The sequence below is a fragment of the Mesoplodon bidens genome (assembly GCF_964165515.1).
Source record: "Mesoplodon bidens genome assembly, chromosome: 11".
NCBI lineage: Eukaryota > Metazoa > Chordata > Mammalia > Artiodactyla > Ziphiidae > Mesoplodon > Mesoplodon bidens.
The window spans coordinates 99487583-99514072 of NC_138167.1; the positions used below are offsets into that span (position 1 = coordinate 99487583).

Consider the following 26490-nt stretch of genomic DNA (forward strand, 5'->3'; position numbering starts at 1 on the left):
AAGTCAAAACTTTTTGACTGTATAATTATTAAAATTTCTTGTGTGTATGTAGTCTCTTCACCATTAAATGCAACCAGGAAAATTTTGTGTTTTAGTTTATAAAAAGTCACTGATAGGTTATCTTCTCCCCTTCGTGAACAACAACAAAGCAATAAATAATAAGATTTTTCAGTGCTACTTTCCCAAATTATCTCAGGAGTGACTTATGAAGGATAAAACTTTGATAATTTGAATGAATTAGTTTCAATGTTGTGGTTTCTTAGTTATTTATATCTTATATATTAGTGTCAGAAAAGAGAGAAAAATTGCCAGTCCTAAATAACTACAGCATTGTTTGGGATATGAAAAACTGACAACAGAGTAGATTTCCATCAGTAAGAGAATATATTAAGAAAAATTATAGAAGCAGTATAGCATGGTGCTTAAAAGCATGTGTTTTAGAGCCAGGCTGCCTTTATTTGAATTCTGCCTCCATGAATTACTAACTGTGTGATCCTGGGCAATTTACTCTCTGTGCCTCAGTTTTCTCATCTGTAAAATAAGGATAATGATAGTCCTACTTCCCAAGGTTATTGTGAGTATTAAATGAGGTAATACATGTAAAGTGCTTACAACAGTGACTGGTACGCAGAGTGTCTCCCGTAAATGTTACCCCTTATTATTTTATTCATACTAGAAATCCTGTGTAGCAGTTAAAAGAATGAGGTAGACATGGAATGGAAAGAGAATTGAAATGCTCCAAAAAATATTGAATAGGAGAACCTTTTTTATGTGTTCAAGAAAACAAAAACAAACACAAAAGCTGTATATTTCTATAGGTTGTGTACATAGAAGAGGCCTGAAAGGATAGTGTTTTCCTGAAGGTTAACAGTGATCAATTCTGGGAATCGGAATAGGAGAGGGTATAATAAAAACGGCTTTTAGCTTTGTGTTGTTTGAAATTTTTACCATGAGTTTGTATTCATGTACTGTGTAATTTTAAAAACGTAAAATTCTTTAAAAATATACAGAAAATTGGACTAGTGATCAGAAAAACTAGATTCTAACCTTGCTTTTCTAAAAATTTCTACCAGCTCTTAAAAAAAAAAGTCTGTCCTAAGATGCTAGAATTCTAAAAGAGGTTTAGAATTTTATTTTAGAGTGTAAAATTTTTTACATTCTATGGAGCTAAAAAATTGGAGAGGAATTGCCTATTTCTAATGTATTTTTAATTTTTCTATTATTTCTGTAAAATAGGTACAAAAGAAAAATTACCGAGAAGAAAAGAAAAGAGCCACAAAGGAGTTACTCAGTACAATCACGGATCCCTCTGTTATTGTTATGGCTGATTGGTTGAAGGTCAGTTTGTATTGACTCTTGAATTCAAAGGCTGGATATTTACCAACTGGAATAGGAAAGCCCAGAGTGCACCTAAAAGCCTGCAAGACAAAAACATCTCCTAGGTTGATTGTTTCTCACTGATGAAGAAACTATTAGTTGTATCCCAGAGGATCTATGTTCCAGTCTTAATGGAGAGAAGAAACCTTAATGTTGTCTCTCTTGACAGTAACATCAAATATGGATAGCAGTTCTTTTAAAAAGGCATTTTGATTTGTGTGACATGATATAATCTAATCCAGGGGTCCTCAACCCCCAGACCACGGACTAGTACCGGTTCGCGGCCTATTAGGAACCGGGCCGCACAGCCGGAGGTGAGTGGCGGGCCAGCGAGCGAAGCTTCATCTGCTGCTCCCCCATCACCTGAACCATCCCCCCTCCTTGTGGAAAAATTGTCTTCCACAAAACTGGTCCCTGGTGCCAGAAAGGTTGGGGACCGCTGGTCTCATTGATGTGCTGTAAAGAAATATTTTGTTTGCTGTTCAAATTATCATTTAGTATTATTGTAGACTTGGTATATTTGCATTTTGGAGAAGATATGAGACAAAGTTAGTGTAGAAGTTACCATTTGAAAAGCATTAATTTGCAGAACAACATACATATTGCTATTTCTATTCCTTATTCTTTTAGCCTCTGGTTATTTCCACTTATTTTTATTTTCTGTCATCTTAGTCACTCTATCCTCTTTATCATTCTTATCTGTAGGATATTTGGTAGGAATATTTTAGACTAATGCTAACTTTGAGAACGGTCTTGTAAGACCCTGACTCCCAGGAAGTTTTAGTACCTGGCTTTCACCTAAAAATCACCCCAGCACTGAAAGCTTTTCACCTTCCCCAAGGGTAGGTACAACCTCCAACCTAAAATCCTTATGGGATCTGTCATGGAAGTTTTCTTACTAAAATAGGAGTCTAGTGATAGTTTCCTTGATGGTTCAAGTAATACGGGGGTCTTCTTCGATATAATTCTGAAAACACCTTCTGACTTATATTGGCTCTACTTACTAAGTCTTTAAGCTCCAGATCTTGGTACTAGGAAAGTATATTTTAATGGCCCCTGACCTGGCCAGGAAGGTTAGGAAAACCATTCTACTTGGTACATTGTTTTGAAATCGTTGATGCAGTCTCCCACTAGAATTTAAGTTCCTCAGAAACAGGAGTCATGCTGTTTTCACATTTATTTCCAGTGCTTGCTATTTAGTAGCTTAACAAACATACATCTAGTGAATTTAAAGTGTACACTTTATGGAAATTTTAGATTAAAATACCCTATTTGCCTCTGTTTGGTTAGTATCTTGTGAAGCAGAGAAACGAAGGTTTATTTCTTAAATAAACTTATATTTTTGTAGATTCGTGGTACTCTAAAGAGCTGGACCAAATTGTGGTGTGTGTTGAAACCTGGTGTGCTACTGATCTATAAAACCCAAAAAAATGGTCAATGGGTAGGAACAGTCCTTCTGAATGCCTGTGAGATCATTGAGCGTCCATCAAAAAAGGATGGCTTTTGTTTTAAACTTTTCCATCCTTTGGAGCAGTCCATTTGGGCAGTGAAGGTAAGTAAGCACTTGTTATATAGGTGAGAGGTAAAGAGGACAATCTATAAGTAGAACTGAGATAAATCAATGAATGATTAATGATGGCTGTCCTCTGCCGGAACTTATAAATTTGTTTTTGTCTTCAATCACATTATTCCTCTTTCTGTTTCTACCCACGATGAAATGTGCACCAAAATGCTTAGTTTACCTTTAAGATCTAACTTAAAAACTTCTCCAGAAAATCCTTCCCAAATTTATATTGTACCTTATTATCTCTCGTCTGTAGGGATTGTTTGTACTGTTCTTTTACTTTGCAATTACCAGCTTTGCTTTGTAATACTGTATCCTGTTTACTGTGAGTGTTTTTCTCTTTATCAAATGGTCAGACTCCCTAGAACAGAAGCTTCCATTTATTTTGGTGGCCTTTCCTGTAGTGATATAAATATGTGATAGGAAGCCTATAAGCAGAAGCAGTCCTACATATTTTTGAGAGGCAGCTTTCTTTGAAGATGGAGCTCTAATGCTTTTATAACTAAAAAGCATTACCGTGGTCACTCCTTGTTTTAAAAACAAACAATCAAGAAAATAGAAATGCTCTATTTGATAAACGGTTATACTAAGGAATTCTACAAACAGTAGACAGGCAGTACATGCTAACTGAATAAATGAATCTAGCTTAAGTTTTTACGAAGTGATCCTTGTTTTAGTTTCTAAAGTCAATTACACTTGAATAAAGTTTTAGGACGCCTCCTTTAGGTAAACAACCTAATTGAGATTAGAACTAAAAGTGCTTCAGCTTTTTAATTTGTTGGGTATTGCTTAATTAGGCAATATACAGACACCTAGGAAAAGACCTGGACTTTTAACCTTTATTTCAGTAGTCTGGAATCATAGCAGGCATAAATTTAGGATTACAGAGTTAGTTTTATTCTGAGATTATATACTTCCCACAGGGGAAAGAATTTAACCCATGAAACCTCTGGTATTTCTGTATCATGTCATTCTGAAGTGAAAAAAAATTACTTTCAAAATCTTTTATATGTATATTATTTATTCTTTACTACTATTTTTAGGCATTGTAAGAATTATAATGAATTTTTAAATCATTAGAAGATACTTATAATGTCAAGTTATTTCATTCCAGATATTGGCGGGAGGGAAATTTGTACAATTATATAAACATCAGAATATTCTTCACAAGCAAAACCTACTTAGGACATTGTTTAAGCAGCTTTAAAGTCAATGTCTATGCTTAGGAAAGAGTAATGTTTATAAATTTTTACTTTGTGTCAGGGACTCTTTAAAGCATGTTATATGGAATCTTTTTTTAATTCTCGTACCTGTAAGGTACGAGATAAGGAGGATACAAATTTCCCCCATTACCCAGATAAAGAGATTGAGGCCTAAAGAGGTTACTTAAGTAATTTTTCTAGTATGGAATCAAGATTGAAACCCAGGCAGTCTGACTCAAGGTCCTACTCTATACTGGTTCTAGGAACTAGACCATAAATTATAAAGCCATTTGAAAATACCCAAGGGATTTTATAGGATTTGTTAAAATCGTATTGATTTGTTTCTACTTTTTTCACTTTAAATGCTCATCTTTACTTCCTAAAGTTTATGCTTCTTAAAATCCATTTTGTTCTTTGATCTGACAACTTAAAAAATTATTTTCCCTGGACCTAGTAAAAATTCATTTCTCTTTTTCTTACAAGTTTCCAGCTGTTTCTTTAGGCTTCCAGAAATTTAGTATTTCTTATCTAATAGTTTCTGTGGTATGGAAATTCTCTGTTAAATTAAAATTTGGTCTCGTATGGGAAATTTTAGGTTTCTCTTTAATATGTGAACAATATGCAGAGATAATGCTGAATGTTAACTATAAGTTCAGTTTTCTGGTAAGGAGGTAAATTTTGTGAAAGAGGAAAGCTTTCCTCAGTACTTAACATTTGTTTTCTCAAGAAGCATGAAATTAAAGCTTGTTTGTTTTTAAAAATTATAATCCACGCCTCACTTCGATTATTACAGATAATAATGAATAATATAAAATTGAGATCTTGTAATACTATACACCATTTATTTTGTTTATTCTGCTTTTAAGGGTCCAAAAGGTGAAGCAGTTGGATCCATAACTCAGCCCTTACCTAGCAGTTATCTGATCATCCGAGCTACTTCAGAGTCAGATGGTAAATACAAATGATGGATTGAATTATGGTCCTTATTTTTAAGGGTCACTTAAAAATATACTATATATTTTTATAGATCTATACTTTTATAGATCACTGCATTTTCCTTTGGGAAATCTGCGTTTAGTATGGAATTTGCAGCAGAAGTATTATAATCATAAATTGCCTAGAACACCAAATATATCATCAACTTGGTTGACAAATGGGGAAATCTAATAGGAAGGAAGCATCATATAATTGAGTGATAAACTAGCAGCCTGGATAAACTTCATCCTTTATTGACATATTAACACCTTTTTGACTTGATTAGTATTCTCTGTGGTAACTCATTAAGTTTTGTCATTTTAGAAGTACATTTAATACTATTTATATTTTATCATTAAATATTAACATGACACTGTATACATTATTTTGTTTTTGTTTTTTTGCATAAGACATTCAAACACAAACTTCTATTCTGTACTTTATTACTTAATACTTAATTCCTGAAACAAATATAGGGAGGGTATAATTTGTATGAAAGCAAGGTAACTTTAAAACTTTAATAATTGATAATGGATTTTTTCTTCACTTTTATGTTTTATAGTGTAGACTAGCTTAGCCTAGGGAATCATGTAACCTTCTAAACTTTACTTTCACTAGATGATTATTTTTTAAATCAAAATATCATAGGCATGAGCTTTCATTATGAAAATGATTTATGTGGCTGATATTGCCACCATATCCTGAAACAAATGTATATGACTTTTAAGAGCAATTAACATTTTTTTTCTGCTAGTACTGTTCTAAATCTTAATTAAAAAAAATAAAGTTATTGGGGGGAGGGATAAATTGGGAGTTTGGGGATTGACATATACACACGATTATATTTACAATAGATAACCAACAAGGACCTACTGCTGAGCGCTGTTGAGCACAGGGAACTCTGCTCAATATTCTGTAATAACCTAAACGGGAAAAAAAATTTCAGAAAGAATAGATATATGTATATGTATAACTGGATCACTTTGCTGTGCACCTGAAACACAACATTGTAAATCAACTATAGTCGAATATAAACAAAAATTAAAATACATAGAAGGAGTCAACCACACACACACAAAATTAAGTTATTAATATTTCTACTAACTAATATGGCAGTTAATAACAGTATTAGACAGGCATTTTTCTGACTTAAAATTTGGGTGCTAAACCTGGGATAGATGTCCTGTCAACAACAAAATATTATTTTAGATAGTTTGTTTATAGTAGAAACATAATCCGTTAGGTACATTTCATGTACCTTTTTGGTACCTTCAGTTATTCTACATGTTAATGTTTGAAGCTTTTAAAAATAAAGTACATTTATTTTAGATTAGATGTATTTTCTAATGTACATCAATGTTATTTATTTACCACTGGTTTCTAGATATTTAGAATGTAAAAAGCACTTATTAAACTGAAAAATTGCATTAAGACATCCTGGCAGATTTTTATATTCTAATTAACTTTTACAGTGCATGTTTCTGAGAGAAATAATAGTATGTTTAAAAGTTAACAGTGTTAAATTAAGATAGATGCTAGTTTTTCTAGTTTATTGAATTATACTGTTTATGAATCTGTCTTCTTCTAGGAAGGTGCTGGATGGATGCTTTGGAGTTGGCTTTGAAATGTTCTAGTCTTCTTAAACGTACAATGATCAGGGAAGGAAAGGAACATGACCTGAGCTTCTCATCAGAGAGCACACATGTGACTTTGTATGGCTTACTACGTGCTAACAGTCTCCACAGTGGTGATAACTTCCAGTAAGTAGATATTGCTACTAATTTGGTGATTATTTTCGAGACTATGTTATTCACTAGGTTAGTTGGCAGGCCTAGAATTTTTGTATTGTATCTAGGATTGAAACTTAGGTGTCTTTACACCCCTATGGCCTGGTTTAAAATTTGTTGAGTTGCTATGGTGAGGTGTAGAAAGTTATTTCCTTGATTCCAGCTAATATGAATTATTTGTTCTTTCCTAAATACAACCATGCTAACTACCTTGTCTTTGTGCCTGGTGTTCCCTCAATTAAGAATGACCTCTAGTCTTCCTTGCTCTCTTCTTCTGTCATACTCCTGTGTTTTCTTCAAGGCCAATCTCAATCTCAAGTATTATATCACATGCTAAGCCTTTCTTTTCCTCATAAAAATGAGATGTAATCCGTCCTTCTACTGTTGTTCTATAGCACTTTTTTGTTTTTTCTATAATGGACCTGACTTATTCTACCTGGTATTTGTGGAATTCTCCTATTATATTGTGTTTCAAATTGGAACTGTATCCTATTTGTGGTTTTTTTTTTCCCCCTGAAGCATTCATTGTAGTTAATACTAAAAAAAATTTTCTTCAAGGAAGCGAAGGTTGAGGTTCAGATCTCTTCTGTTGCTTTGCAGGAAAAATAGACTTCCCCTTTTCCTCCCTGGCTCCAGCCCTCAGCTTCTCTGCAGCCACTTATTTCTGTCAGCATTGACGTTACCCTCCTCAAAGTTAGACTGCTTCTCTCCTCGCTTCCCTGTAAGCGGAGCTGAACTTTTTTTTTTTTCCTATCCTTTTGTTTGACTCTTTTTCTTTACTCTCTTTTAAAACCACCATAAATAAATAAATAAATAAATAAAACCACCATTACCTTATCTTTTACATCCTTTCTTTGCAGATCTATAATCTGGAGCTTTATTTTATCCTAGTGTAGGAGTCTGAATGAGATAGGATGAGGGGGAGGGAGGTGCACTGATATAGGAATGGATTTTTGTTGGGGCCTTTTCCCCTGGTATTATAGTATACCAGGTAATCCTTAAATGCTCTTATTTGGGGATCTTAAAATTCATCTGCTTCAAGTATTTATTCATTAAAAAATTTTGAGTCTCTTTTCTGTGTAAGACACCATACACTTTTCTTTGTAATTCACCACATTGTGAATAGGAAAATGAATCAGATATGATCCTAAATTTGAATCCAGTATAACAGTTTACTAGCTATGTAATCCTAGAGAGATGTTTTGTTTTGCTTTGCTTGAAAGCGATAAAATGCCAGGCAACTATAAATAGTAGAAAGAAAAGAATGACATAAACAACCAAAGGAGAGATGTCTTAAGGTAATATAGGATCAGGAGAATTTAGAGGATGAAAACATAATATCCAGCTAGGGAATCAGGGAGAGGATCAATATAACAGATTTTACAATTAAGTAGAATCAACATATCAACACGTTCATTTGGGTATATGACAGAAAATGAGTTAGGAACTGATGATGCAGAGATGAGGAAGGATGGGAGCCTACCTTCCAGACTTAGAATCTCCTTGGATGTAAGAGACAGGAAACGGGTAAAGTTAAAAAAAGATTACCAAGTTTTAAGCCCGAGTGACTGGGAAGATGATAAAAATTTTTTAAAAGGACCATATTTGGGAGATAATATATTAAATATTGGACATGTTGAGGATGCAGTGGTCCCAGTATATATAGATGTGGTCAACCAAGCATTTAAAAACATGAATCTGAAGCTTATTCTTGCATGCATGGGAAATCATCAAACAGAAATCATCAAATTGAAATGATGATGAAGTCTTGAAACTGGACAGGTTACCAAAGGGGAGAGAGGATAAATCAAAATAAAATAGAAAATAAAAACCAGATTGTGAGGGATTAAGGAGAGACTAGATGGTAAGAAAGCAAAGACAGCAATATATGATTGTAAAGGGAAAAAAAAGAAAATAAGTATTCTAAAAAATGAATATCTGTTACAAGTTCTCTGATTAAAATCCAAACATAAGAAGATTTTGGAAAAATAGAGACTAAAAGAGAATCAAATAGGACTACTCTGCTTTGTTAAACTTATCTCAGCATTGTTAAAATGTCAATTATTATATATAACGGCACCATGTATTCATTTGTAAAGTACTTTACAAATTTTTTATACCAAACGAAACCCACAGATACTTTCTTAAATGAGAAATTTCTAAAAAAATTTTTGATTCTGGAAGTGATTTTTTTAAAAAAATCGTTTCCTTTTTTGTGCAGATTAGTAACCCTAGTCTTGTAAGTAAGAATAAGGTTGGGTATGGCAGCTTAACAATTTTAGGTCATAGGTTCATTTCTTTAAGCTGAAATTTCCATTTCCAGTTCTCCATAGAGTTTTTTGTTCAAGGTTAAGCCTATCCAGTTGTTTTTTTTTCTTCCTTTTGGCTCCATTGGGTCTTCGTTGCTGCACGCGGGCCTTCTCTAGTTGCGGTGAGCGGGGGCTGCTCTTCATTGTGGTGCGCAGGCTTCTCATTGTGGTGGCCTCTCGCTGCGGAGCACGGGCTCTAGGTGTGCAGTCTTCAGTAGTTGCGGAGCACGGGCTCTAGGGTGCAGGCTCAGTAGTTGTGGCACAGGGGCTCAGTAGTTGTGGCTCGCGAGCTCTAGAATGCAGGCTCAGTAGTTGTGGCGCATAGGCTTCGTTGCTCTGCGGCATGTGGGATCTTCCCGAACCCCCGAACCAGGGATCAAACCCATGTCTCCAGCATTGACAGGCAGATTCCTAACCACTGTGCCACCAGGGAAGTCCTCAGTCCAGTATTAAATCGATATAATTACCTTATACATTTCTCCTTTTATTTTTGGACTTATTATGAGTGACTTTGGAGACCTTTACAGGTAGAAAGTCATAATTCATTTGCGTTCACTTGAGAATCTAGTGGTCTTGGCTTGAAGTTTTTCTTTAGGCCAGAAGTGTTAGGTTGATTCAAGTGATGATGTTTGTAAAACTAAGAAAAAAATCTAGCAAGAAATAGTCTAAAGTTTTGCTTTTGGAAAATTTTAGACCTAAAGGATAGAGAAGCAAAGAACTCAGAGTGTCATCTTTTAACATTTTCTAGGTTTTAATTTAATTTCTCTGTGCCTCCATTTATTAATCTGTGAAGTGAGAGTAATAATTTTATGTATAGGGCTATTTTATGATTAAATGAGTTAAACTATATAAAACACTTAGAATGGTACCCTGCACATAGTAAATTCTCAGTAAGTGTTACATATCCTTCTTATTTATAAATTAAATATTCTTAACCTCCTTTATCCTTCCTCCTAATAATTCTTTCTCTTAAGGTTAAATGATAGTGAAATTGAACGACAGCATTTTAAGGACCAAGATATGTATTCTGATAAATCTGATAAAGAAAATGATCAAGAGCATGATGAGTCTGACAATGAGGTGATGGGGAAAAGTGAAGAAAGTGACACAGATACATCAGAAAGGCAAGATGACTCATACATTGAACCTGAGCCTGTTGAGCCTTTAAAGGAGACTACCTACACTGAACAGAGCCATGAAGAACTCGGAGAGGTAACAGTCTGTGATTTTCAGAGATTTTGGTTTTCTAATTCTTGGAAATTTACAGATGAAATTGAAGATATTTGTATGACCTATTGCTTATTTTCCTGAAAGAGAATAGTATTTATATAATACCTATTTTATTTTAAAAGTTGCATACATATGAATATATCAAGATTTATAAACAATTAAACACATATACTCACAAAATACCAATATATTCTATTAAATTTAGAGTTTACATCTTCTTCAGGTTTGCTTTTGAAATAAGATACTCCTTGATGTTACAAAGTAAATTGTACAAAGTAAAAGTACAAAGTAAAGGTACAAAGGTACAAAGTAAATTGTAGGGAAACATGAATTTATAACTTTCTTGTTATTGCTAATGCATAGAAGTAAACATAGTATAAAATAATAGAGTATAATGTTTTTTGTAATGGATTCTTTGTATATATCATTCACTTTATTTAGTGTCTCTTGCGACTACCCTTTTACTAAATTTTATAGGTGTTGACTTATTACCTAATGGGTTATTTTCACATTTTAAGATTGCTTCGAATAGTCTTAGAGAAGATTCATATTTTCAGTATTAGCTGTCTTACCTACATATTTATGTGTCTGAAATAAATATAGTATTTCAGTATTTTTTGTTAATTGCTAAAGGCAGGTGAGGCTTCTCAAACAGAAACTGTGTCAGAAGAAAACAAAAGCCTTATCTGGACACTACTGAAACAAGTCCGTCCTGGCATGGACCTATCCAGGGTGGTTCTGCCTACATTTATTTTGGAACCCCGTTCTTTCCTGGATAAACTTTCAGATTACTACTATCATGCAGATTTCCTATCTGAGTAAGTAAATTCTCATTTCTTAAAATAAAAGATACTTCATGGTTTTCGAGTTTTTCCAGAGTGCTGATTTCAGTGGTAATGCTGTACCAAAATCAGGCTCAAATGAGATACCACTCTCTCTTCTCCACCACTTCTGTAGTTGACCTTAATAAGAAGTAGGTTTAATACTTTGCTGTAATGTTTCCATTTATGAGGTCAAGTGGAGAAATCACAAGCTTGAGGAAGACAGGAATTCTGCCCCTGCCTTGACAGCACTGCCATCACAGGCTCCCTGACCTGTGCATTGACCTAGCACAGGGAGACCTGGCTGGCATTCTTGGTTCTCCCCCACCTAAGTCCTCCTTCAGGTCCCGTCCTGGGGCTTCTGCTTTCGTTTGTGCTTATCCTCTCTGCATGCAGTGAGGCATGTGCAGCTTATCACAACTGGAACATCCTACTAATTGCTGGCACATGGCATAAATCCCCACTCTCACCTTTGCTTTTCTTCCTGCCAGCTGATCCTGGGAGTAATTCTGAAGAAGGCAGGCATAAGGGAGGTGGAGGAGGAGCTGCCTACCTCTTTCCCAGCAGTTTCTTGGACAATCATACTTTTCCAGGTTTCACTGGCTGCCCCCATTCCAGCAGCAGTTTCAAGGCGCTGTGTTTTCTAAGATACTAGGTTCTGGCCCTGTGACCTGATTTTTAGATTCTGCATAAATACCTGTATTCAGTTTATTCGTTGCATTGTTAGTCTATTAGTTGCATTAATGAACATTGCAAAAAAAAAAAAAGAAAAAACAAGCTGATTCAAAGGATAATTCGTAAACTGTGGGAGATTTTTGCAAATTAAGTCATAAATGAAGTGTTAAGCTCCCTAAAATAAAAAGGGCTCTTTTTATTTTAGTGAATGAAAAGAAATTCATAGTGAATGAAAATGATCAATAACCTAATAGAAAAAGGAGTGGAGGAAATGACCAAGCAGTTTAAAAATGAAGTAATAAGGGAGGGAGATGCATGAGGGAAGGGACGTGGGAACAGATGTATATGTATGACTGATTCACTTTGTTATAAAGCAGAAACTAATAAAAAATAAATAAATAAATAAAAATGAAGTAATAAAAATAGTCCTTAAACATGTAAACTTCACTTAAAATAAGAAAAGTGCAAATTCAAACCATAATAAGATCTATTTTCCATCCATCACTTTGACCAAAAATCTAGATGCTTTTATACCCCAGTTCTGCTTTCTTTTATCTATCTAGAAATGTATTTCCCTCAGGATATGAGGCAGGTTCCTGTGAATCACGGTAAGATCTTGAGAGATGACCATTTTCCCAAATTGAAAGGTTGCACTTCTGGCAACACACACTGTTGCCAAGGTTGTGTGGCACTCATAGACTGCTGCTGGGTCATACAAACTAGCACAGTGCATTAGAAAGGCATCTGGCAGTATCTACCAAAATTATAAATGCATTCAATCCTTTGATTCAGTAATCCTGCTTCTGGGAATATCTCCTACAGATACAATTCCACATGTACAAAATGACATATATATAAAATTGTTGCAGCAGGGTTTGGAACAGCAAAAGGTTAGATAACTCAAGTGTCCAGCCACAGTTGACTGGTTAAGTAATGTATGGTACATCCACACTAAGGAAGAACTCTATAAACTGATTTGGAGGGATCTTCAGGAGTGTGTGTGTGTGTGTGTGTGTGTGTGTGTGTAAAAAAGCAAGGTACAGAAGAATGCATTTAGTTTGTTCCCCTTTTTTTAAGAAAAAGACTACATATTTGGGACTTCCCTGGTGGCACAGTGGTTAAGAATCCACCTGCCAGTGCAGAGGATACGGTTCGATCCCTGGTCCAGGAACATCCCACATGCCGCAGAGCGACTAAGCCTGTGAGCCACAGCTACTGAGCCTGCGCTCGAGAGCCCACGAGCCACAACTACTGAGCCCCCGTGCTGCAGCTACTGAAGTCCGTGCGCTTAAAGCCCGTGCTCCGCAACAAGAGAAGCCATCGCACTGAGAAGCCCATGCACCACAATGAAGACCCAACACAGCCAAAGAAAAAAAAGACTACATATTTATATTTGATTCTTTATACTTCAAGAAAACTATATAAACAGAAGCAACTAGGGACTTCCCTGGCAGTCCAGTGGTTAATACTCTGTGCTTCCACTGCAGGGGGCGCAGGTTAGATCCCTGGTTGATCCCTGGTCAGGGCACTAAGATCCCATATGCCACGTGGTGCGGCCAAAAAAAAAAGAAGCAGCTAAAAAAAAAAGTTGCCTATGGGAGGTTAAGTAGGAAGAGTATGGAGAGATGGGGCAATAGCAAGACTGTGTACTTCTTTATATTGCTTTGAGTTTTGAACTGTGCATTCTACATACATGTGAAACTGTAAATAAATTGTGTAGTAAGAGAATTTAAACCAAGAAAAGAAGAGAGCAATCAGAGGGATGTTAACTCCCGAAAAGTTCAGTATTTTCAACTTGGCACAGTTGTCGGTGAGCCTAGGCCTAGCCTCTTCCATCTCACACTTCATCTTCAAAAATCACCACATTGGACCTTCAGACATGCTTGAAGGGAGTAATATAAATAAATTGCCATATATACATATATATATATAAACTCAGAATTCACCTGAAAAACACAATCAGTGTTTTGCAATGTTCATAGCATTAGCAGAAGGGCAAGGGGACAGGTGAGTCATGGCTTTTGAAAACACCTGTTTTAAAATGAAAATTATTCTTTGATTATCTGTTATATTTGTACAGTTAGTTCACTCTGGAAAATCAGTTGGTAGCACATAGGGGAGGTTGAAGGCTAAAGATGGCGTTAAAAATGGGGAGAAAAGTAACTAGATTATGAAAAGTGATTCTTGCAAACTGATTTATATGGTTGTTTTTGCCATCTATTTTGAAAATGAATTATGTTTTCCAATCATATCTCATATTCAATTGTTGACTTGATTAATATGAGGGAGAATTTGTGATACATTCTGTAAAATTTTTGCATATATCATTTTGTTTTTTAGGGCTGCTCTTGAAGAAAATCCTTATTTCCGTTTGAAGAAAGTAGTAAAATGGTATTTGTCAGGATTCTATAAAAAGCCAAAGGTAATGTTTGTTTTACTTTCTATAGCCTTATATGTGTTCTTTATTCTTTATGTTATCTTTAGATTATTTATTAATAATTGTATTGCAGGACCTCTTTCAGTTAGCAGAATTGCAAAATATTGGTTATTTAGACCTGTATTATGATTGAAGTCATTTAATTTTATTTCATGTCACTACTGGGAAATTTTATAAGGACAGTTCCCAGATGATACAGTTAAGCCTATCTTGACTGGTTGAAGTTAATACTTTGAATTTTCCATGTTTATAATTTGAAACTTGTATGTTTTTTACCAGGGACTGAAGAAACCTTATAATCCTATACTTGGTGAGACTTTCCGTTGTTTGTGGATTCATCCCAGAACAAACAGCAAAACTTTTTATATTGCTGAACAGGTATTAGAAATCCATGTTATAGAAATAAAACTGATTTGGAAGTTATTCAGATTTTTTTATAGAAAATGTTAACTCAGTAAACTCACTGTTGATTATAACCTTTCTTATTAGCGAACATTTGGTAAGATTTTAACCTCTTGGTACTGACTACTACTAAATACCACACTCTTAAGCTACATACTCTCCTACAGTCGTGGAATCTACAATAAAAAATAAATCTTTATTTTTATTGCTCTGCCCCCTCTCCTTTTTTTGGACCAAATACTTCAGTGGTTCCCCAGTTCCTAAATCAAATTTACACCCATTTCTCTGACATTCAGGGTCCTCCATATCTTTCTAAATTTATCTCAGATTACATGCCTTTTTAAGCCCTCCACAGATTCACAATTAGATAATCTGATATTGCACTTTTTGCCTCATTATTTTTAAATTTAATTCTTCCACCCTATTATATCTTCCCAGCTATTTTTCATCTAAACAAATCCTGACCTGCTTACCTTTCATATACAGAATGTAAGGAGGATGAGAAGACGATGCGTTATTTGAAAAACCTTCCTCTTCCCAAGAGATTTTGATATACTCCTCAGATTGAAACCACTTATCTGTATTAATTTTTTTTAATTAATGATTATACTGTCTTTTATTTTAGTTCACTATAATTCTTCACTAAGTTGAGAAGCTTGAGAGGCGTTTGATTTTAGTTTTGTCTCATTTCAGAAAACATGATGTATACATTTTGCAATATTAATTATTAAAATATTTGTTAAAGCTTTTGTTAGTTTCCTACAGTCTATTCAGTAATCTACATGAAGAATAGCCACTGTATTAGTTATTCCTTGCTATATAACAAATTCAAAACTTAATGGCTTAAGACAAAAAGCATTTATTATCTCATGCAGTGATGTTCAGGAATCTGAGAACTGTTTAGCTGGGTGGTCTGGCTCGGGATCTCTCCTGAGGTTGAGGTCAAGATGTCAGCCAGCTTTGCAATCATCTGAAGGCTTACCTGGGCTGGAGGATTCTGCTTCCAAGCTCATCACATGGCTTTTGACAAGAGAAATCAGTTCCTTGTCACATGGACCTCTCCATAGAGTTGTTCATAACATGGAAGCTGGCCTTTCAGAGCTAATGATCTTTGAGAGAGAGAGACACACACACACACACCAAGGTACATGCTGCATTACAACCTAATTTCAGAAGTGATATACTATTACTTCCACACAAACTAACTTTGGTACAGTGTAAGAGAAGCTCACCTTACGGTGTGAATACCAGGAGGTGGGTTTCCTTCAGATACATCTTGGAGATTGGTTACTACAATCATCAATATTTAATTTTACTACTTACCAAATGTTTCTTTTAATTCATTATTAGAGTATGCTTTCAAGACTTGAACTTTTGATAATATCACAATAATATGCTTATATTATTATATTTTAATGTATTTTTCCTGTATTCAATAGGTGTCCCATCATCCACCAATATCTGCCTTTTATGTTAGTAACCGAAAAGATGGATTTTGCCTTAGTGGTAGTATCCTGGCTAAGTCCAAGTTCTATGGTGAGTTTACCCGTGTCTCAATCTATATGCTTTTCTGGGAGGTAGTATTTCCTGGTGAGCTTTTATACAGACAATGTCTTGGGCTGTTTTCAGCAAGGAATTTATGTGTCATTTTATCATTTTTACTTGGATAATGACCTTTCTTTTTCTGTCGTTTTTCTTTGCTCATTCATAAATAGAGATATGATTCATGTTATGTAAGTGTTCATCACGTACGTGTAAATTTACCACAAACACCACTTATCAAAAGACAGAATAATGATTGCCCACTACAGCTAACCATTTTAGGCCATAATGTTTTGTTTTTTGTTTTTTGTTTTTTGCCTTTAACTCTACTAAGGCTTTTAGTTTCATCTCAAAGTACCTAAGGGGTTGATCTTTTTATTTAGTCTTTGAAAAAAGGAGAAAGAATCCAAATACAGTTAGAATACTTAGAATACCAGGGTCAGTCAGTCATGATATTTAACCTTGGATCAAGTAACATACTAACAAAAATTTTTTTAAGTACAAGGGAAAATAAATATGTATAGTAGGAAACCTTAATCTAAAATCTGTGACAATTCAAACAAACAAATCATCCGTTGATGCTTGCTTTGTTTGGGTTTTGGTTTTGATTTTTTTGCCTGGTTTTATATTTTGCTTGTTTCAGAGGGTGACCATTTTCTTCTGAAGGTTACGTGTATTTGGGTTATTCCCTCCCCACTGAACCCTCCATCCCTCCATGCCCCTACCCTGACTGTAGTTTAAATGGCTTTTGTGAATATGTGTTCTACCCGTGTAGAATTTTTATTGAATACCAGATACATAGCTCACCTTCTGCAATTACTTCAGCAGCTGGCCTTCTTTTTTCTATGTTATAGTACATACAGTTGTGTATATCAGAACTATCTGTTCCTTTATAATTTGAAAGAATTTACTAAATTCAAACTTTGTAGGGACAATTTTTTGGTAACTTCCTCATTTCTTCTTTGGTTATTGACTTGCCCATATAGAAACTTCTTGCTAGGAGAGTTTGATAGTTTATATTGTTTTAGGAATTAGTTCATTTTCTTGAATCTAAATTAAGTTAAATTTAATGACATCTGGGTAGAGTTATTCCTCTTAACAAATAGTCTCTTGACATTTTGATGTACTAAATTATCAGTTTTTCCTTTGATGGTTTTTGCTTTTGATGTCACAATTAGAAAACCCTTTCTCACTTCAGCTTATATGATAATTCACTTACATGTTCTCATATTTTTATGCTTTCACTGCTCTTTAGTTTGCCTGAAATTTATTTCTTTGTATATAGTGTGTATGAAGTAAAGCAAGATCACAACTTCCTCTTCCCAAAAGTCAATAAATTTTCTTAGTATTTGGTGTATTTATCACTGGTTTTTAATGCCATTATTTTCTATTTCAAGGGCTATCTTCTTGGATCTATGGATCTGTTTTTTTCTTGTACCACTAGTCTTTGCCCTAAGAACCATTCATTTTTAAATGGCTTTCTGATATTCTGCAGAGCAGATAAAATATAGGTACTTAGTCACTTTGCTATGGGTTGAATAATTTATCATCATTTGGGAGAACTGCTCTTGTTTTTCAAATGGTATGCATAAACCATCAATTTCATAATCAGAGTATCAGTTAAAATTTTGGAATCCTGAATCCCAATCTTGACTTACCAAATCAAAATCACTGGGCTCAAGTATATTCTTTTTTAATATAAATTTATTTATATTATTTATTTTATTTTTGGTTGCATTGGGTCTTTGTTGCTGCACGCGGGCTTTTCTCTAGTTGTGGTGAGCGGGGGCTACTCTTTGTTGTGACGCGTGGGCTTCTCACTGTGGTGGCCTCTCTTGTTGCATAGCACGGACTCTAGGCACACAGGCTTCAGTAGTTGTGGCATGCAGGCTCAGTAGTTGTGGCTCGTGGGCTCTAGAACGCAGACTCAGTAGTTGTGGTGCATGGGCTTAGTTGCTCTGTGGTATGTGGGATCTTCCCAGACCAGGGCTCGAACCCCTGTCCCCTGCATTGGCAGGCAGATTCTTAACCACTGTGCCACCAGGGAAGCCCAAGAATATACATTTTTACAATCTCCTCAGGTAATTCTAATGTGCACTAAAATCTGAAATGGCTTATGATATAATGTTAAGTGAAAAGCAGAGTACATATATGCTCTGAGTCAACTCTGCTTTAAAACATGTATACATTCATGTATAGGAAAAAAAGATGCAAGGAATTATATCAAGATTTCATGATTAACCTGAATGATGGAATTATGGGTAATTATCGTTGGATTTTTCAACTTTCCCACAAAGAGCAAGTATTTCCTTTAAAATAAGAGAACATTCAGTTATTTTAAGATATAGTATGGTTATGAATACTATATAATAAGAGAGAAATGATTTTATGGTATACCAATACATGTATAAATTTGGATACAAAAATCTATGTGATTTTACTGTGTTAAAAATGTATGTAAACAACAATGTCTGAATAAGGTCCTACTAGACCAGTCCTTCTCCTCTGGACATCTGGCCCTAATACAGAAAGCAGCTATTAATACGTGAAAACATTAAAGAGAGCAATTGCAGGACAATTTAGTGGGAAGTCCATAGTCATACAACAGAAATTATACAGAATGAATCCTCGTTTCCATGACTTTCAGCCTCAGGTGAGGTACAGTTAGCAGGGTAAACTGGTGGAAACGTTGCAGCCTTTCTGACCTGGGGAACCAAACACTAAATTTGGAGAAACTGTGGCCACTGGACAAAGAACAGGAACCTGAAAAGTAAAAGGGCCAGAGAGGGGATCCTGAATTCTCTCTGCCTACCTCTCTGGCTAAATCCAGAACAAAACTGCCACCCAAAAAAAAAAACCACCAAAGTTCGTAATTTGAGTCCAACTGAATAATTGCATGCTAAGACAAAAGAACAACTTTCATTGGAGAAAAATAATAGAATTCAGAGTCTCTACAACTCAACATTTATAATGTCCAGAATCGAATATAAAATTACCTAACTTAAAGACCCAGGAAAATTGAACATATTCTCAAAGGAAAAGAAAATCAACTGAGACAAATCCCAGGATATACTGTTGGAAGTAGCACACAAGGATTTTTAAGTGGCTAAAATAAGTGCCCTTAAATAAGTAAAAGAAAATATGGTCACAGTGAATGAGAAAATTGTACAGCTTAGAAGAAAAGTAGAAATAGATATATTTCAAAAATTAAATAGAAATTCTAGAACTGAAGAATTCAGTATTTTAAATTAAAAATTTATAGAGTGAACTTTACAGCAGAGTGGAGATGATAGAGAAGAAAATAAGTGAACTTGTAAATAGATAAATAGAAATCCAATGTGGAAAACACAGAGAAAAATTATTTTTAAAAATGAACAGAGTATATGTATGACTGATTCACTTTGTTATAAAGCAGAAACTAATTAAAAAAAAATGAACAGAGCCTCAGATATCTGTTATATAATATTACATGGTCTAACATATGTGTTACTGGAGTCCCAGAAGGGGAGAGAAAATGGAACAGGAAAAAATGAATTGATGATGCTCAACATCACTAATCATTAGAGAAATGCAAATCAGAACTACAATGAGGTATCACCTCACACCAGTCAGAATGGCCATCATCAAAAAATCTACAAACAATAAATGCTGGAGAGTGTGTGGAGAAAGGGAACCCTCTTGCACTGTTGGTGAGAATGTAAATTGATACAGCCACTATGGAGAACAGTACGGAGGCTCCTTAAAAAACTAAAAATAGAACTACCATACAACCCAGCAATCCCCCTACTGGGCATATACCCTGAGAAAACCATAATTCCAAAAGAGTCATGTACCACAATGTTCATTGCAGCTCTATTTACAATAGCCAGGACATGGAAGCAACCTAAGTGTCCATCGACAGATGAATGGATATGGAAGATGTGGCACATATATACAATGGAATATTACTCAACCATAAAAAGAAATGAAATTGAGTTATTTGTAATGAGATGGATAGACCTAGAGTCTGTCATACAGAGTGAAGTAAGTCAGAAAGAGAAAGACAAATACTGTATGCTGACACATATATATGGAATCTAAACAAACAAAAAAAATTGGTTCTGAAGAAACTAGGGGCAGAACAGGAATAAAGATGCAGACGTAGAGAATGGACTTGAGGACACGGGGAGGGGGAAGGGTAAGCTGGGACGAAGTGAGAGAGTGGCATGGACATATATACACTACCAGATGTAAAACAGATAGCTAGTGGGAAGCAGCCATATAGCACAAGGAGATCAGCTTGGTACTTTGTGACCACCTAGAGGGGTGGGATAGGGAGAGTGGGAGGGAGACGCAAGAGGGAGGATATATGGGGATATATGTATATGTATAGCTGATTCACTTTGTTATAAAGCAGACACTAACACACCATGTGAAGCAATTATACTTCAATAAAGATGTTAAAAAAATGAGTTGATGCAAAAGTTTTCCAAATTTAACAAAAGGTATAAATTTACACATTCAAGATGCTCAAAGAATACCAAGCAGAATAAACATTAAGATGGCTAAACCAATGCATGTGGGATCTTGGTTCACCAACTAGGGATCGAGCCCATGCCCCCTGTAGTGGAAGTGCAGTCTTAACCACTGGACCACCAGGGAAGTTGACAACTCCCACTTCTTTAACTTCGAGTTCTAGAAAACTGGTGGAGTGAGAATCCATCAATATCCTAGAGAAGGCAATACAGGGAATTTCCTGGCAGTCTAGTGGTTAGGGAAAAAAAAAAGATGGCTAAGCCAAGACACAATGTACTCATACTATTTAAAGCCAAAGATCAAAGACCAATCTTGAAAACAAAAAGAGAAAAGCAATATAATACATTCAGGGAAATAATGATTCTGTAATGGCCAACTTCTTGTTAGAATCTGTGAAGAACTCAGGAAAATGGAACATCTCTATAGTGTTGAAGGAAAATATTCTTCAAGAATAAAGTCATTTTCAAATAAAATAAAACTAAAAGAATTTGTTGCCAGAAGAGTCATACTACAAGAAAAGCTAAATAAAGTTCTTCAAGCTAAAGGTAAATGATACTAGATAAAAACTCAGATCCTCAGGATGGACAGAAGATTGTAAGAAATGATAAGTATCTAGTAAATACAAAAGACATTTTTTCTTACTTTTTCTTCTCAATTTGTTTATAATATATATTACTATTCAAAACAAAAAATGTTAACATTGTCTTGTGAATTTTATAGCATATGCAGATATAACTATAGCATAAAGGCTTAAAGGAGAGTGGACATACAGATTGCAAAGTTTCTACATTTTATAAAAGTGGTTAATTTAATTGTAAGTGGTGTGTGAAATTTTAAAGATAAATATTTGTAATCCCTAAAGCACTGGTCCTCAACTTAGGGGCCCAGGAGACATTTGGCAATGGCCAGAGACATTTTGGTTTTCCAACTGGTATATCCAGTAGGTTGAGGCCAGGGATGCTGCTAAATATCCTACAGTGCACAGGACAACCCACCACAACAAAGAATTATCCAGCCCAAAATAGCAGTAGTGCCACTGTTGAGAAACACTATTTTAGAGCATGTGCGTGTGCACATGAGCATACACACATCCACACAATAATGACAAGCATAAGTAAAAAGCCAATAAGATTATTGAAGTGAAATTCTAAAAAAAAAATTCAAATTATTTTTTAAAGTAGCAGAAAAGCTTGATCAAGGAATAAAAATCAGAGAGGAACAATAGAAAATACACAGTAACATGGCAGATAAAAAAACCCATCGTAATTATATCAGTGTTAATGGTCAAAATAATCCAATTTAAAGACAGATTGTCAGATTGAATAAAACAGCAAGGATAGATCCACTTTAAGTGTAAAGACACAAATAGGTTGAAAGTATATGGATAGAAAAAATTAAAAGCTTAACTATGTGAACATTAAGTTCAAGTATGATTGAATGGCTATATTAATAAAATTTTAAGACAAAAAGTATTAAAGAGATAAAGGAGTATTTCATAATGATAAAAGGTTTAGTACATCAGGAAAGCATAATAATCACAAATGTATATCAAATCATAGAACCTCAAAATACATGAAGCAAAAACAGAATTAAGGGGAGAAATAGGCAATTCCAAAATCATATTTAGATTAACACTGTCTCCTCAGCAGATGATAAGACAACTAGATGAAATATAAGCAAAGACATATAGACCTGAAAAAAACTATCAACACCTTACCTTAACTGATATTTCTAGAACATTACAGGCAATGGTTACAGAATACACATTGTGTTCAAGTACACATATGGTTTTTCACTGGTATAGATCACATGTTTGACCATAAAACAACTCTCCATAAATTTCAAAAGATGGAAATCATACAGAATATGTTCTGCAACCTTAATGAAATAGAATTAGAAATTAATAACAAGATATCGAGGTAAACTCCAAATATTTAGAAATTAAATAACACACTGCTAAATAATTCATGGGTCAAAGAAGAAATCACAAGAGAAATTAGAAAATATTCAAGACTAGATGATATGAAAATACAGCATATCAAAATTTGTGGGATACAGCAAAAGGGGTGCTTAGAGGGAGATTTTTAACTTTAATTTAGAAAAAAAGAAAGAACCAAATCAGTGATCTAATTTTTACCCTATGAAGTTAGAAAAAAGTAATCAAATTTCAAGTAGGTAGAAGAAAGGAAATAATAATGAGCAGATATCAGTGTAGAAAGTGGACAAACAATTGAGAAAATCAGGGAACCCAAGAGTTGCTTTTAGACTGATCAAGATAAAGAATACAAATCAGGAATAAAATGAGCAGAATCACTACGGATCCTACAGACACTGAAAGGATGATAAGGAAATATGGATAATTTTATGACAATAAATTTGACAGCTTGGATGAAACAGGCAAACCCCTTAAAAAACACAAATTACCAAAACCGACCCAAGAAGAAATGTAAAATTATAATAGCCTTAAATCAGTGAAAGAAATTGAATTAGTAATTTAAAATCTTCCTTCAAAGATATAGTCCAGGGCTTCCCTGGTGGCACAGTGGTTAAGAATCCGCCTGCCAATGCAGGGGACACGGGTTCTAGCCCTGGTCTGGGAAGATCCCACATGCCGTGGAGCAACTAAGCCCGTGCACCACAACTACTGAGCCTGTGCTCTAGAGCCCGCGAGCCACAACTACTGAAGCCTGCACACCTAGAGCCCGTGCTCCACAACAAAACAAGCTGCTGCAATGAGAAGCCAGAGCACTGCAACAAAGAGTAGCCCCCACTCACTGCAACTAGAGAAAGCCCACACACAGCAACGAAGACCTAATGCAGCCAAAAATAAATTAATTTTTAAAAAAATTATAAAAAAGATATAGTCCAGGCCCAGATATTTTGAGTTCTTGTAAATATTTAAGGAAGAAATAATACCAATTCTGTACAGCTTCTTACAGAAGATAGAAGAGGAGGAAACACTTTTCAGCTATTTTATGAGGCCAGCATTACACTAATCCCCAAACCAGACATTATCAGAAAACTGTAGATCAATATCTTTCTTGAATATACCTGCAAAAATCCTTAACAAATTAGTAACAAATCAATATATATAAATGGTAATACACACACATAATTGGATATCTAAAAATGATATATGTCATGATCAATATATTTAAAAGATAATATATCATGATCAAGTAGGGTTTATCTCACAAATAAGAGGTTGGCATATCATCTGAAAATCAATCAGTGTAATTCATATTAATAGAATAAAGGAAAATCATATCATTTTAATAGATTCAGAAAAAGCATTTGACAAAATTCAATATCCATTCATGATAAAAGCTCTCACCAAACTAGGACTAGATTAAAGGTATCTATGAAAAATAAATAGCCAACTTAATACTCTCATGTTGAAAATAGAATAATTTTTACTTAAGGTCAGGTACAAGGCAAGCATATTCACTCTCACCCCTTCTGTATGAAAGTCTGTTAGAAGTCCTAGCCAATTCAGTAGGCAAGTTAAAGGACAAGCATACAGATTAGAAAGGAAGAAGTTAAACCACATACATACCTGATCTGTATAGAAAATCCTCAAAAATATACCACCATACTACTAGAACTAATGAGTGAATTTCTTAAGGTTGTAGGATACATGATCAAAATACAAAAATCAATTGTATTTCTATATACTAGAAATGAACACTTGCAGAATGGAATTTAAAAAACAACTCTGATTACAATAGTATCTTAAAAATAAAATATTTAAGAGTAAATTTAATGAAAGATATAAAAGACCTGTACACTGAAAACTACAAAACATTGCTGAGGAAAATTAAAGAAGACAAGTAAATGGAGAGATATACTATGTTCATACATTAGATTTTTCAGTATTGTTAGAGTGGCATGAAATGATGATACAATAACATGGATGAATCTGAAAAATATTTTGCTAAATGAAAGAAATCAGACACAGTAAACTACATATTCTATGATGCCATCTATACAAAATTCTAAAATAGGCCAAACTATAGTGATAGAAACCAGACCAGTGGTTTCCTTGGGCTGGAGGAAAGGATTGACTGCCAAGGAGCAGGGATTGTGCTGGTGGAGGTTACGTGACTGGATACAATTGCTAAGACTATCAAAATGCACCATTAAAATGGGTCACTTACTGTATGTAAATTATACTTCAATAAAGCTCTCAATGGGGGAAATATATATATATGAAAAGCTAGAAGAAAATACCATGAAATTTTATCATCAATTGCATTTTGGTGGGTTATGCATATTTTAAATTTTTTCTAAATTAGCCATAGTATTATATCAATTATATGTACTTAAAGCTTGGGAGTTAACGAAGTAATGTGTCTTACAGATAAGAAATAATGTTTTTATTCAGAAAAGGGCATATTAAGCTATACAGTGAAACAGTGTTTTACTGCATGTTCTATATGTTTAAGATTTTTTTTAAGAGCCTCATGTAAAATAACACAACAAACATATAACGAGTACCTTTTAAAAGTACTCGTTTTGTAAGAATAGGAACATGGATCGAATATGTTTGGGGTATAAGACAACAAATATATGTTTGGACACATTGAGACTGGGACATTTTTAAGACATTCCACTGTAGATATCTGATAAGTGTCCTAAATATGTTTTGTTTGTTTTGAATTGGGTGAATTATTTTTGTGAAACTTAAAAAACAATATTTATTTCAGGAAACTCATTATCTGCAATATTAGAAGGAGAAGCACGGTTAACTTTCTTGAATAGAGGCGAAGATTATTCAATGACAATGCCATATGCTCATTGTAAAGGTAAATATTTTCCATACTTGAGTTAGGTTTTTTTTAAACCTTCTCTTTAAGTAAGTATATTTGACTGTAATTTATGTTTTGACATTGATGGAGTCAGCCTTTTGTTTGAAAGTGTCCTTGGTTTACAGATACTTGAGATCACTGTTATCATCTGCTGAATATTTCTATGATGAATTAATTCACCACAGTGGATTTTTTTGTGACACATACTTTATTTGGAAGAGGCTGATTTATAATAATGGAATTTCATTTGCCTTATCTGCGAGTTGTAAAATTTGGTGAAACTGCTCGCTATTTCAGAATCCTCAAAAGTGATTTTTATCTTCTTGCACCACCACCCCTTTTTAAAATTTTAATGCACTGCTTTTCATTGTAACAAGTTCTTTAAAATTTTTTCTCATCCTAGTTTGGCAGTTTGTTAAAAATTAATGTATTATGCTTTTTCCCCATTATTTAGTATACAGATAAAGGTATTAAATAATAACTATCATTTAAAACAGGCCAGGCACCCAACTATTCTGTGCACTTTACATTTATAAACTCATTTAATCATTCCAGCAGCCTTATAAAGTAGGTAATATTATCCCTGTTTTATGAACGAGGAAGATAAGGCAGAAAGAGGTTAATTTGCCTGAGATCACACAGCTCTGCAGTCTGCACTGCTATGCTATATGGCATCATCTTAAACACTCAGCTTGGTCATTATCTTTACCCTTCTTTCCAACCCATTTCTTAAAAATAACTTTTTAGGGTAATTATCCTCTATTTTAGGAACTGATTTATGAAAGCATAGAAATTATTTAATATGACCTCATTTCACAGATGAAAAAAACAGGAGGGTTAAGAATC

The 26490-nt window shown here is 34.4% G+C and overlaps 1 protein-coding gene across 5 annotated transcripts in view; it reads left to right on the forward strand.

Moving 5' to 3' along the window:
• Window positions 1-26490, forward strand: part of OSBPL8 (oxysterol binding protein like 8) — a 163496-nt gene that overhangs the window by 107898 nt on the left and 29108 nt on the right. For all 5 annotated transcript variants that reach the window (XM_081249780.1, XM_081249781.1, XM_081249783.1 and 2 more), the window contains 10 exons: window positions 1237-1338; window positions 2726-2929; window positions 5010-5094; window positions 6707-6878; window positions 10189-10426; window positions 11078-11262; window positions 14281-14362; window positions 14657-14755; window positions 16219-16315; window positions 25543-25641. In XM_081249780.1, the coding sequence (XP_081105906.1) occupies window positions 1237-1338; window positions 2726-2929; window positions 5010-5094; window positions 6707-6878; window positions 10189-10426; window positions 11078-11262; window positions 14281-14362; window positions 14657-14755; window positions 16219-16315; window positions 25543-25641 (1363 nt within the window). The remainder of the gene's footprint in view (window positions 1-1236; window positions 1339-2725; window positions 2930-5009; window positions 5095-6706; window positions 6879-10188; window positions 10427-11077; window positions 11263-14280; window positions 14363-14656; window positions 14756-16218; window positions 16316-25542; window positions 25642-26490) is intronic.